The sequence below is a fragment of the Sinohyriopsis cumingii genome, chromosome 1 (assembly GCF_028554795.1).
Source record: "Sinohyriopsis cumingii isolate HCF-2022 chromosome 1, ASM2855479v2, whole genome shotgun sequence".
NCBI classification, from domain to species: domain Eukaryota; kingdom Metazoa; phylum Mollusca; class Bivalvia; order Unionida; family Unionidae; genus Sinohyriopsis; species Sinohyriopsis cumingii.
Genome location: NC_142961.1, coordinates 2,870,363 through 2,884,459, shown reverse-complemented (window position 1 = coordinate 2,884,459; position 14,097 = coordinate 2,870,363). Strand labels below are relative to the sequence as shown.

Here is a 14,097-nt window from a genome sequence, read left to right as displayed (position 1 = left end):
TGCATCATTTGTTTCTAGAGTGCAAAACAAGGTCTCTTTACTACGAATAATTGTGTGCTTACATTTTATACAAACAAAGTTGTATATGTCATGTACGACAAGCTGTTCTATGTATACACATGTTGTGTTCATTTGTGGAACTGTTGACATTCAGTTAGAATGTAGAAGATTTGCATTGTTATTATTGGAAGCTGCAAAGTTTACCAGCAGGAACTTCAGATTCATTACATACCTTTCTTTGTGTCAGTGAATGATATCTGTTACATGGATCATTGCATACCTTACTTTGTGTCAGTTATTGATATCTATGACATGGGTCATTGCATACCTTTGTGTCAGTTATTGATATCTATGACATGGATCATTGCATACCTTTGTGTCAGTTAATGATATCTATGACATGGGTCATTGCATACCTTTGTGTCAGTTATTGATATCTATGACATGGGTCATTGCATACCTTTGTGTCAGTTAATGATATCTGTGACATGGATCATTGCATACCTTTGTGTCAGTTAATGATATCTATGACTTGGATCATTGTATACCTTACTTTGTGTCAGTTAATGATATCTATTACATGGCTCATTGCATACCTTTGTATCAGTTTATATTATCTATTACATGGATCATTGCATACCTTTGTGTCAGATTATGTTATCTGTTACATGGATCATTGCATACCTTTGTGTCAGTTAATATCTATGGCATGGATCATTGCATATCTTTGTGTCAGTTGATGATATCTGTTACATGGATCATTGCATACCTTTTTTGTGTCAGTTAATGATATCTGCTACATGGATCATTGCATACATAGAGCATTGCATACCTTTGTGTCAGTTTTTGTTATCTATTACATGGATCATTGCATACATTACTTTGTAACAGTTCTTGATATCTATGACATGGATCATTGCATACCTTTTTGTCAGTTAATGATATCTATGGCATGATCATTACATACCTTTGTGTCAGTTTCTGATATCTGTTACATGGATCATTGCATACCTTTGTGTTAGTTAATGATATATATGATATGGATCATTGCATACCTTACTTTGTGTCAGTTAATGATATCTATGACATGGATCATTGCATACCTTACCCTTATGTCAGTTAATTATATCTGTTACATGGATCATTGCATACCTTTGTATCAGTTAATGATATCTATGACATGGAACATTGCATATCTTACTCAGGGTTGCATCTAGGATACACAATCGTGCAAATACCCCCCCCATTTAACATTTCCTGCAAGATTTGTAATCGTATGTGGGCAAAATCGTGGGAAAAAAAGAGAATTGTGTGCATTTGTTTGGTTAAGAATGAGTTATTTTAATAAAAAATTTCTGCTGTAAATTTCTCCTTTGTCACTCTCTGCGAATATGTTGTACTTGTATTGTTCTAAATACATCACATATTTCTGTGTGTCATGTGCTCAATTCTGATTGGTTAATAAGAAAGGTCAGAAGAGCATATTTGATACAGAGGCTGGCTTGCTTGGACAACGTATTAAGTAGCTAAATCAGTGAAAACTAGGACACTTTTTCATTATTTTAGCAGCAACACTTCTAATTACAGTCAGGGTGCAGAAGTTTCTGTCAATAGGCACAGTGGCAGCAAACAAACATTTCCTCAGGCTAATCCCGTATCAGATGATGCTAGTGATGATGTGCTTAGAGATGGCTGATGAAACTAAGGGACCATCTAATGCCAAGAAAAAAAGGTACTCTTTCAATTCAGACTGGAAACAAAATCGACCAAGGCTGGAAATGAAAGAAAAAAATGAGATGCTTTGCAGATGGTGTGTAAAATCTGGCCAAAAAATTCTTTCGCACCTGGAAATGCTAATTTCAGGACATCAACCCTTGACAGACATATTGAATTACCAGCTCACAAACAGGTGATTCAAGATTTGAAACTAAGTGAAAATCTCAAAACTACATGCATGGCAGCCATCAGCAAGAAATCTTAATCAATTATTCATGCTATTTCAGTTGCCTATTACTTGGCAATCAATTATTCATGCTATGTCAGTTGCCTATTACTTGGCAATCAATTATTCATGCTATGTCAGTTGCCTGTTACTTGGCAATCAATTATTCATGCTATGTCAGTTGTCTATTACTTGGCAATCAATTATTCATGCTATGTCAGTTGCCTATTACTTGGCAATCAATTATTCATGCTATGTCAGTTGCCTCTTACTTGGCAAAGGAGAATATTGCTTCTGTAAAATATGGTTCACTGTTGGATTTTGTTGACTAGTTCCTTGTAAGCTAAATTTGTAACCAATCAGAATGTAGCATGTGACATGCAGAAAGTACATGACACTTTTTGGCCAGAGGAGTGACTCTATGGTTTGATTCTTCAATGGTTAGTGTGTAGATAGAACGTTATTAGAAAACATAAGACCTTGATTTCAGTTTTAAGTGTGTAGATAGAATATTATTAGAAAACATAAGACTTTGATTTCAGTTTTTAGTGTGTAGATAGAATGTTATTAGAAAACATAAGGCTTTGATTTCAGTTTTAAGTGTATAGACAGAATATTGTTATTGGAAGACATAAGACGTTGATTTCAGTTTTAAGTGTGTATATAGAATGTTATTAGAAAACATAAGACTTTGAGTTCAGTTTTAAGTGTTATACTATAATATACAGAAGACATGATATGCATTTAATGTACTTATTATACTTGCTATTGCTCTTTTTCATTACATTGAGGATTTTTTAACACAATACTGGAAGGCCCCCCATTATGGCTATGTTGCTCCCCCCTTTTTTTTCTTCAGATTCAGTGGGGGCAAGTACCCACATTTATCAAATCCTAGATGCAACCCTGTTAATGTTGTGTCAGTTAATGATATCTCTTACACAGATCTTACAGAAAACTCAGAACATGGGGTGCAGAATTGTTAGTGTAGGTATTTAGGACACAAAAACACTAGCATGACCACTATTAAACTAAAGATTATGTACAAACAGTCCACGGTGAAAAGATAAGAGTAATTCTCTTTCTCAGTCTGGACTGCTCCGGTGGCCTAGTGGTTAGAGCATCCGCATTGGATGCGGGAGATTGTGTGTTTGATCCCTGGCCAAGTCATGCCAGAGACTTATAACGATGGTACTAACAGCTGTCTCTCTTGGTGCTCAGTATTAAGAGGTTAGTGTTAGGACTGGTCGGCCTGGCGTCAGGATAATGTGACTGGGTGGGACATCATGCTACATGTCTGCAGCATGATGCCCCAGTGCTAGACATCAGTATAAATTGCAATACTCAGACGCCATAGCAATATGACTGAAACATTGTTAAAGCTATGTTAAAAATCAAAATCACACACACACACACTTTCCCAGTCTATTTAGATCTTCGTCAAGTTAAAAGGATGGACTATTTCTCTTTCCCACTTAATTTAGACCTGGCTCATGTTAAACAGATAGACTATTTCTCTTTCCCAATCAATATAGATGCACATCAAGTATAAAAGATAAAAGTATTTCTCTTTCCCTGTCTATTTAGATCTGTATAAAGTTAAAGAAAATATACTATTTATCTTTCCTTATCTATCTAGACAACATAATTTGCACCATGTTTGCTCATACACCTCCATATTTGTTCCAAGAGATAAAGGGGTATGGCATGGAGGTGGCAAATCTGCTTTTTATTCTGAAAGTTGAGTTGCAGCCAGTATTTTCAGAGAAAATACCAGTAAATGTCGTAGTCATAAAATATGTTACTAATAATACAATAAAAAGCTCCTAGAACCAAATGATTTGCATCAGATAGGGGTCATATGAATTTGATTCATTTATTCCAAATGAAAAATTAAACAGTATTTAAAATTGCTTGCACACTCGGGTTGCACATTCTTTTGTGTCTGGTCCTTCATAAAGACACTTGCTGTTGTTTGAAATAACCACGTTTGTCACATGTATTAGTCAGCATTTAGTATGTTAGTCGTCTTGAAATGTCTTACAGCTAACATCGGTTGAATGAATGTTATGTTCTCTCTGTGAAATATAGATCTTTGATGATATCCTTTACACAAAGTGATAATTTACTCAAGCAGATCGTCTACACTTTATCATTGCTTATTGGGTCATGAAACTTCACCAGTCATTACTCGTGACACTTTTAACTTAATTGGCATGAATTTTACATGATTTTAATTGAAAGAATTGCAGAAAAAGCTCATTGTCATCCAATACCAATATTGTAATCTGTCACAACTTACCTAATTTAATTTCTCATTAATATGCTGTTTTTTGTTTATACTTGATAGAATCAGCCAAATTAAACACTTCAGTCTTACTAGAGATAATAATTGATAAAATCTATAAAGTTCGCTGCATGGATAAGGAAATACCACCTTAAGATGGGACAAGTTAACTAATTGAAGGGGAAATGCCACCTAAGAGGGGATGAATTTACTGAATGGATAGGGAAGTGCCATCTTAGAGGGGACAAGTTTACTGAATAGATAAGGAAATGCCACCTTAAGAGGGGACAAGTTAACTGAATTGAAGGGGAAATGCCAGCAAAGCTGGGACAGATTTACTGAATTCAACGGGAAATGCCACCTAAGAGGGGACTAATTAACTGAATAGGTAGGGAAATGCCACCTAATAGGGGACATAATTTGTTGACAAGAGTAAGGTTTGGAAGTGGATATTGACATTGAACATTCAGATTTAAGAACTGAACAAGTGTTAAACAAATTGGACAAATTAAAAAAAGGCAGTGCTGTTTAATAATAGTTGGCTTCAAAAATATGGGACTGCTTCTATACAACATCTACAGCTGTCCTCATATTGCCACAGAATTTAAATAAATGAATTTGTACCACAACAAATTCATCAGAACATTTCTTTGGACTTTTATTGATCTACATAATACTAATATTTTCTTTCGTCTTTTTTATCTACATAATACTAACATTTTCAATGAAGCGAACTTTATTTTGTACAAACATATCTAGGAAAGCATTTTCTAATGTTAGATGTTAAAAACTTTGTAAGAAATCCTGCCCACTTGGAAGCAAAAGAACCCAATAAACAAAACTAATATGACTTGTATATTTTAACCTTAAATTTCATTTAGACCAATACTTCTAAGGTTTTAAACTGATATGAATGGAGTCTACAAAAAGCAAGAAGTAAAAAAGGGTTTCATCTTCGAGGAGTTTGCTAATTAAAAACTGACTCTCACATGACTGTAGATGAGAAGTAAATACAGGTTTCATCATATTGTAAGTAAAAAATAAGAAATAGCAGTATGATTGCTGCAAACTTTAAGTAATTTATTGACAGTGTTATGAATTTTTCAAGCAGGGATAAAGAAGATAGAGTCTTACTTGTTCCAAGAGTTTGTCTCCTCATATTTTGGAATCCAGGAGGTGCCTGGGTTACAACTTTGTGCTATGCTGAAGCCCAAAGCAAAGTCTGGCTACTACCAAGTGGAACATGAAAATGTTTTTGGTAAGACCTATCTTAACTATTTAAATTGCTTCATCTAGAATTTTATTCAAGGGGAAGGACACTTTTATGTAATAGATCACAATTGTAGAAAGAAGGGACACATTTTAGAACAAAACAATGATTCACTTTGCATTAAAATAACTTGATAATGATGAAGAAATTTAGAATTTCACCTTTTGAAAGTAGGAAAATAAAATCCTCACGTATGTTAATTCTAGGATAAATAGACATTAAAATAAAATGAATTAATGCTAATTAAGAGTTGTATGTTTTAGTGATCTGGAGATGTAGATAGCAGGGCTTTCAAAAGGGAGAGGGTGGGGCTTGAAAGGGACTAAGAGTAGAGGGAGGAGGGGATGTTTTTCTATATACCACATAGTCCTAAATTGAAAACCAATAAAGAGATGTGGAATATAAGTTTATTGTGCTCGAGGAAGTGTATTTAATGTTAGTATAAAGATTTATGTGATCTGTGTATTTAATGGGAGTATAAAGGTGTCTATGGTCAGTGTATTTAATGGGAGTATAAATATATATGTGATCAGTGTATTTAATGGAAGTATAAAGGTGTCTGAGATCAGTGTATTTAATGGGAGTATAGTGCTCTTCAAGGTTTTATTGGACTAATCAAACATTAAATTACCATATATATATACTTATTTGTAAGTCTGATCCAACTGCAAACAACTTAGCCAAGTCACTATGACTGGAATAAGAAGCGTCTTCAGATAGATTACCCAATCATAATGTGTGGAGTACATCCACAGCCTTGCCAGTTCATACCTCCCAATCACAATATGCCAGGAGTACTTCCACTATCTCACCAGTTCATACCTCCCAATTACAATATGCCAGGAGTACTTCCACTATCTCACCAGTTCATACCTCCCAATCACAATATGCCAGGAGTACTTCCACTATCTCGCCAGTTCATACTTCCCAATTACAATATAACAGGAGTACTTCCACTATCTCACCAGTTCATACCCCCCAATCACAATATGCCAGGAGTACTTCCACTATCTCACAAGTTTGTACCTTCCAATCACAATATGCCAGTACTTCCACTATCTCACAAGTTTGTACCTTCCAATCACAATATGTGAGGAATAGATCCACTATCTCATTAGTTCAAACCTCCCAATTATTATATGTCAGGAGTACATTCACCGCCTCATGGGTTCATACCTCCCTTAGATGTCATTCACTTTGTCAGCTTGTTTCACCAACAAGTGTTAAAAAGATGTCTGCTTGCTAAAACATGTCAGAGAAGAGTGGTCTCCCCTTACAGTGATTGGCTTCAAATCCTGTCAGTTGTCAATTACTGCTTTAACACATGCCTAGCATGCTGTTAAAAGAGACCTTGCAAATACTGTCTGCTTTGTGCTCCTTCACCAGTTTGAGCAATTCTTGGGAGTTTTCTCATGGATGTACCACTCACTGGCACTAGACAAATACATTACCAATCATGGCTGATATCTTGACCTAATACTGGGCACGCAGTACCTCACTTGGACCTTTGGCTACACCTAATGTGAATGCCCATAGTTCACCATGAAACAGTACGAGTGGACACCCAGCTTCAGTCACTGTCTGTTAATCTTAAGCTCATGGAAAGAATTCATTCCTATCCTGTTATAAAGGCCATCCTTAGATCACATCCTGTATCTTCCAACCCCCTTATTCCATCACCATATAGAGTAGGTAAGAGTACATGCCACCAGAGAAGCAAACCCAGCACCAGCCCAACAACTCTACACATTATACACTGAGAGAATGTATGATTCAGAGCTTGCTTCTTGTCTAGGCAATCTTCCCACACAGAATACCATATCTGTTTCAAAACCTTGCCTACCAGACCCACTGAAGATAGTTTCACACTATGTAAAGGCTCATCTTAGCAAACAGGAGAACCCTCTCCATCCATGCCTCACTGTTCACTGCAGGTATGTTACTAAAGAATCAGGGGGCCCCGAGTGGTCTAAAGCGCTCTCCGTTACGGATCACTGCCATCTCACCTCTGTCTGCATGGGTTCAAGTCTTGGATTCAGCTAATGTGAGTATGTGAGAAAACTTGCCAGTAGCTTCTTGTGGGTCAGTGGTTCTTTCTGGGTTTTTTCCGGGTTCTTCCTCCACCATTAATACTGGCCGCCACGTATAGCCTATCATGTGCTGAAAAATGGCGTTAAACCCTGCAACAACAACAACAACAACAACAACTAAAGAATCAACTGCCAGAAATCATTTGCTCAGATGCCAGCAGGATTACCCATGGTGCCCTTCTTGTGTCCTCCATTCAAAGGGGCAGGGTTTGGCCCTTCAGGAATGCCTGTCACATATCAGTCACCATAATATGAAAGCCATAACAAATACATTTAAAAGACAGTAGGAGATGTCTGCACTTGTATTTCCTGTCACTTTGATTGTCATCATTTACTTCAGATTGTATTGAGAACCAAATTTCACAAGTGATGTCCTCATCAGTAAATCCACAGTCAGTTCAACCACACCCCAGGCAAGCTTATGTTCCTAGCAAACCTCAGTGGAATCAACCCATTCATTCTGTATGGTCCTTTTGCCCCATGGTCTTAGGACGATGTGTAACTGCAGAGGTCGACCCCTTGTAGACCTACACGTAATGAGATGGAATGCCAGGCTCCCAGTCCTTGTCTAGCCAGTCACAGATCCAAAAACTGAACAGCTGGCATTCTTTCTCAGAATCAGAATAGTCATAATAAACTTGCCTCTACCATTGATTACTTCTTCAATTTATAAAGTTCAGCTGAACACGAGGGAATATGAGTACTGACTATTCCTGATTGCTCCTTTTGAGTGGAAGAATTCATGAAACATCTGTCTCGTCAATCTAGGGGTGGAGATTCCCATGATAGTCCTGCCTTCTCACCTGCTGAAACAACTTCACACAAACCTTCTCCATCCAAAGCCGGAAATGTTGAAACCTGCATGCCTGACCTGTGTAAAATCAACCCACTGAAAGAAAATTTCTATGAACACTAGAAGAAGGAAATTTTGAAACCTGCATGCCTGTCCTGTGTAAAATCAACCCACTGAAAAAACATTTCTATGAACATTAGAAGGAAATGCTGAAACGTGCATACCTGTCCCGTGTAAAATCAACCCACTGAAAGAAACATTTCTATGAACACTAGAAGAAGGAAATACTTGGACAAGGAAACCAACCACATGAAAAGGCAGGGAAGAGAAATGGAGAGTTTATTCCAGTGATGCAAGCAATAAAATATTTATCTCTTAAAAAACCTTCGTATAGCCTCCTTTCTCCTTGAATTTTTGAGATGTCATCTTCAGTCATAATCAAGGGCTGCCATTTCATGTTTTCAGGCATATTTCACAATCATAAAAGGGAGGGTATTTGCCTGGAACTGAGTCACCAACCATCTAGCCAGTTTGATTTGAGTCAGCTGAATGCCTTGGCCCAAAATGGAATTTATCTTGGGTTTTGATGGTGCTGGACACAACACCTTTCAAACAACTGTTTAGAGACACTTTTAGTAGAAGATTTTCTTCATAACTACTACAGGCAGAATCCAATGCATGCTGTATCATTCAATGCAAACTATCTGCAGTTCAGCTGCGATGGTTTGGTATCTGTAATAAAGGCTGATGGTTTCACTGCAGAGGACAGGTTCCCTCTAATAGGAAATCAGTTGTTTGTATTGAAACTAGTCTTTATTAGACCATTCTTCCCAGGGGCATCCACACTAACCCATCAGGGGACTGCAGTTATGCCTTAAATATACTGATCTGATCTGAAGAGGCACATCTTGCTTGTTGTACCACTTGGATGAATGGATGATATTTCCACTTGGCTATGTCATCCTGGATCCAGTCTGAATTTCTTAAGTATATCGACTTACGACATAGGGCAAGTGCTGCTTGCACAGCATTGAGTGCAACTGTTCACTGATTGGCATATTCAAGTCATGGCTGGAGGTCAGAGATGACAGTCTCCAGCTTATGGATGGAGGTCAGAGATGACAGTCTCTGCTTTCACCTTGGAGTCTTTCCATCCAAATGGGCTGAGATGTGCTGGTGAGACCTTTACTAACAGCACAACAGGTTACCTTCCCAGGTTGCTCGAACGCTTCACAATGACTTGGGTTATAAAACTTAACATTGGATTTGCTGGAACAAAAATATTTTTCTGGACCATATTCATGTGCTAACTGTAACCTCTTTCACACATCTGACTTAAATCTGCTACACATATGCAAGGAGAAAAAGCTGCCTCTGGTACAGGGAAAGGTAACACTATTCTCTTAATGTAATATGACTGAGTAATGTGTTTAAAGATGAAAACAGTTTTTGGAGTAAAATATGTTTCTTTGGTAACACTTACAAAATCATTATATGGCTTACCGTCCCTGCCATTACAATCTGTGTAGAGTGTAGTGACAGTGCCTCTATCTGTGTAGAGTGTGGTGCCAATGCCTCTATTTGTGTAGAGTATGGTACCAGTGCCTCTATCTGTGTAGAGTGTGGTGCCAGTGCCTCTGTTTGTGTAGAGTATGGTGCCAGTGCCTCTATTTGTGTAGAGTATGGTGCCAGTGCCTCTATCTGTGTAGAGTGTGGTGCCAGTGCCTCTGTTTGTGTAGAGTATGGTTCCAGTGCCTCTATCTGTGTAGAGTGTGGTGCCAGTGCCAATATCTATGGGGAGACTACAGCCATCAGGCTGAATTGAGCAGATGACTTTTTAGCACATGTTCCAAAAAGAGCAAACTGTAGAATGTGGTGAACATTTTTATAGCATGGGAGAGCTTGATTTGCAGGGTAGTGGATGTATTTGATTTGCAGGGTGGTGGATGTATTTGATTTGCAGGGTAGTGGATGTATTTTTAACATGATCAGGTAAGTATTTTTGTGAAAAAGGTTTCTTTTCTTCTTCAAAATATGGTTTCTTGATACTTGTAACTTCAACTTTAGCTTGCACTTGGGATAAGAATTGTTTTGAGTCCTATATCAAAGGTGGAGATCACTGCAATTAGGTGATTAGTACAATGGTTTATTTGCCTGGTTCTGACTTTGCCTTGTTGCTATTATTACTGTTTTGAATCAAACATCTTTATGTCATCTGCTGATAGACTTAATTCTAATCAGAATAAAATTTGCTTGCAATAAGCACATATGAAAAGAAAGCACATCACTCTTTATTAGTTTTAAAAATAAGTGTATATACTTTTATCCAGATGTAACAGTCTCTGGAAAATGGTGAAGAGAGCAATATTTGTCACAGGTTATGCTTCAAGTTTCAAACTTAAACATATGTGCCATTTATTTTAAAATATTGGTTTGCACGTTACAGTTAAGACTTCAATAGGAGTACTCTTTTAAGTTTATTTTAGTTGAACTTTCCTTTATTACTAATAACTTACTGATGACTTAAATTATTACTGATGATTTACTTACATTATCTTGTCCCATCCATTGTCACGTTCCAATTAACAGGGGAGACAACTATAGCCAGTGCAGATGATGAACTCTTCAAGATGAGTTGTACAATTGTCCAGTCCTGCATCAAGGCAGCCGTATATCGGTTAGAGCAAGAGAATCTTGCATTAGAAAAGTCACAAGGTGAAAAAATTGTATCAGACCAGAAATCTGAATCCCCCCAGGATACGGAAATGGATTTGTATCAAAATGAACAGATCGAGGATCCAGATGCTTCTGAGTGTGCAGAGAAACAAGAAACCAAGTTAGTCCATGATGACAAACCTGAGTCACCACATGATGAATAATGGACTCATCCCAAGATGGAACAATGGAATCAACACAAGATGAAAAGAGCAATCACAAATCTAAATATTGATTTGAATGAGGAAGGTAAAATTGATTCGTCCTAGGATGAAAAATACATCAAGAATCTAAATATTGGTTTCAATGGAGAAATTGAAATTGAGAAGTTGAATCACCTCAAGGTGAAAGAGATAATGAATTTAAGTAGAAGTGATTAGCAAATTCATGTGTGTGAGTGTGTATATGGCACAGATGACATAATGGCCAAAGCAAATAAAGTGCCTTATCCAGGGAAATGCATCATCTGGTCTGGACTGATCTGCTAGCAGGACTGAAACTAAATCAGACTGAAAAGAACCTAAGCCATCTAACAAATAGTTATCTCAGAAAAGAAAAAGAATGAATTATGCTACATGTATTCCAAGAAATTATAGAGGCATCCTACAATGAAAGTAAAACATCTATTATACCAAACACTCAGACATAAATAACCACAAAGTGAAGTCAACCCAAGACGAAATAGTTATATTTAAGTGTAAAAATTCAGATTCTCAGAGCTGAAAGAAATCTTCTGCAATATGACAATAAATATCCTTAATATAAGAAAATATCAAGTCAACCCCCAGAATGATAGAAAAATCAGGCATCATCCTTAAGTGATCACTTTAGGATCCATGTATTGTTTAGGATGGTGGAACTAGAAGTAATATAAAGTCTGTGAATTTTAGGCAGGTGAGTTACAATTTGTCAGAGCTCAAAACTTCATATTGCCCAATTTTGTAGCTTCTGAGGTTTCATAATCGGTGATGACACTAAAATTTATAGAGACATCCAATCATAAGACAATGTATACATTATTCAACATGATCTGCGTAATCTGTTTGAATGGAGTGCAGAGTGGCTGCAACATTTCTATCCTGGTAAATATAAATGTCTCAAGATATGCAACAAACAAAAGGTATGTGACGACCCTCGCTACACTATGAGCAAGTATGATGGAGGAATGTGTTACATATTTTTAATTTGTATTTGTTAAGTTTTTTCTCCATGATAATATGTTATGTATAATTGTATTTTGGACTTGACCATGTTCAAAATCAAGTTCATTGTTTTCTTGACAAGTAACTTGTATTTTGTAAAGAAATAATACATAGTTAATATGTCTTTAAGAAGTTTGGATTAAATATTAGGATGATTATCAAAGGAATTAAACATGTTTATTTGGGTCTGAGTCTAGGACATTGGAATTCCCCCATGATAAACCTGGTCTACCTGATGTTTCCCAAATTTTCAATTACAATTTTAGTAAGAGATTTTATCTTGTTGATAATGAGAAATTTCTAGAAATGTACTTATCCTGGTTTTACTTTTGTGTCTTAGCTTTTTATATAATGTTGTTTACTTGAGAAATTACTCATTCTTGCTTTTAACATCTTTGGCAGAATCAGTCTTATTGTTGGTTCAGTATTTCGTTTGGGGGGAATTATTTTTGAAATTGTTATTCACTGGCATTACAAAGTGCTTATGTATGATTCTTGGACTGGAACATTAATTTGGAATTTTAATGATTTCAGCATATCACCATACCACAGGCCACTGGCACATTAGCATATTTGAGACTACAGGCATGTTTGTACATTCAATATTGGAACTTATTTGGAATACTACTGGAATTCAGTTTGAACTTCATACATTTGGACTTGTGATAAAACTTTCAGGACTGTTTGGGATTTAATTCATAATACTGTTAGTTCTTTTAAAATTTTCCAATTTTATTCTTGGGAAATAAATTATTTGTCAATTTTTTTTTAAAAATGTTGGTTTTTCCTCTTGTCTGTTACTTAGTTTAAGACCATAGGGTTGCAATATGTGACTGATTTAAAGGTATGTGACAACCCTCTTTATACTGTGAACACGTATGTTGGAGGTGTGACTGATTTAGAAGTGGATGAGATGGAGATTGGTTTTAACATTTAAAAGAATTTAGCATTCAACAAACATTCAGATTCAAGTCAACAAAGCCAATTAGATTGTAACCATATAAGAGGACATTCACCTCCCCAGATTATAAATATTTCAGTCCACTATTCAAAGTCCTCATCAGACCTCACTTACTTAGATTATGCCAACACTGTATCGAGTCCATATAAAGAGAAAGACATTGAATCAGCAGAAAATAAGCAAAGCTAACTTATTGAAAGGATAAGTGAAGAACACCTACACATTCTAAAATTAAACTACTCAAATAATGAATGGAAATATGATAGAAACAATTATGATCTTGTCTGGAATTTATGATCAGTACGCATTAAGCAGGCTCTTTACTGTAATACAACTACTCATGGACATAAACTAAAGGTTCAGAATGTTGTCATGGAGTGGTTGTGGGATTTTGAATGTCACTTGTGTTCATCAATTGAAATGGGATGATTCTGTTTTCAGACTTCCCTTAAGGTCTTGCTGAATTTTTTTGCAGCATTGAAAATGACCTTTTTCCTTGCATTGTTGAGAGGGAATGGCAAACATACTCTGTAGTGTTGCTATGTCAACAGATGTACACTCTTGAATGACTAATGTCGATATAATGTTTGCAGTGTGTGCAAAAAATAAAATATCCTCCATGCTGCTGTGCTTCAGTAAGTCTAATTTCATCCATGTTTTCTGAAAACTAGTTTTGCTGGGCTTTGTTAATTTTTGCAGATGGCTCCTCTTTTATAAAATCAAGGCAGCCATTTCAACATTGTGCTTTAAATAATGAATTGCAGTTGTATAATATTTCTGCTACAAAAATAATCATGTTTTGCATTTTATATATGGAGTAAAATTTGACTTGAAAAA

General features: G+C 36.3%; 1 protein-coding gene across 4 annotated transcripts in view; it reads left to right on the top strand.

The window, feature by feature from the left end:
- Nucleotides 1-14,097, top strand: part of LOC149806323 (uncharacterized) — a 27,604-nt gene extending 13,507 nt beyond the window's left edge. Inside the window, exons 6-8 of one of the 4 annotated variants that reach the window (XM_089951600.1) lie at nt 1,588-1,732; nt 5,341-5,487; nt 10,972-11,108. In XM_089951600.1, coding sequence (XP_089807726.1) covers nt 1,588-1,732; nt 5,341-5,476 — 281 coding nt within the window. In that variant the 3' untranslated portion in view covers nt 5,477-5,487; nt 10,972-11,108. Of the gene's footprint in view, nt 1-1,587; nt 1,733-5,337; nt 5,488-10,971 lie in introns of all 4 variants that reach the window. The other 3 variants (XM_089951591.1, XM_089951574.1, XM_089951582.1) reach the window with 3 other exon arrangements.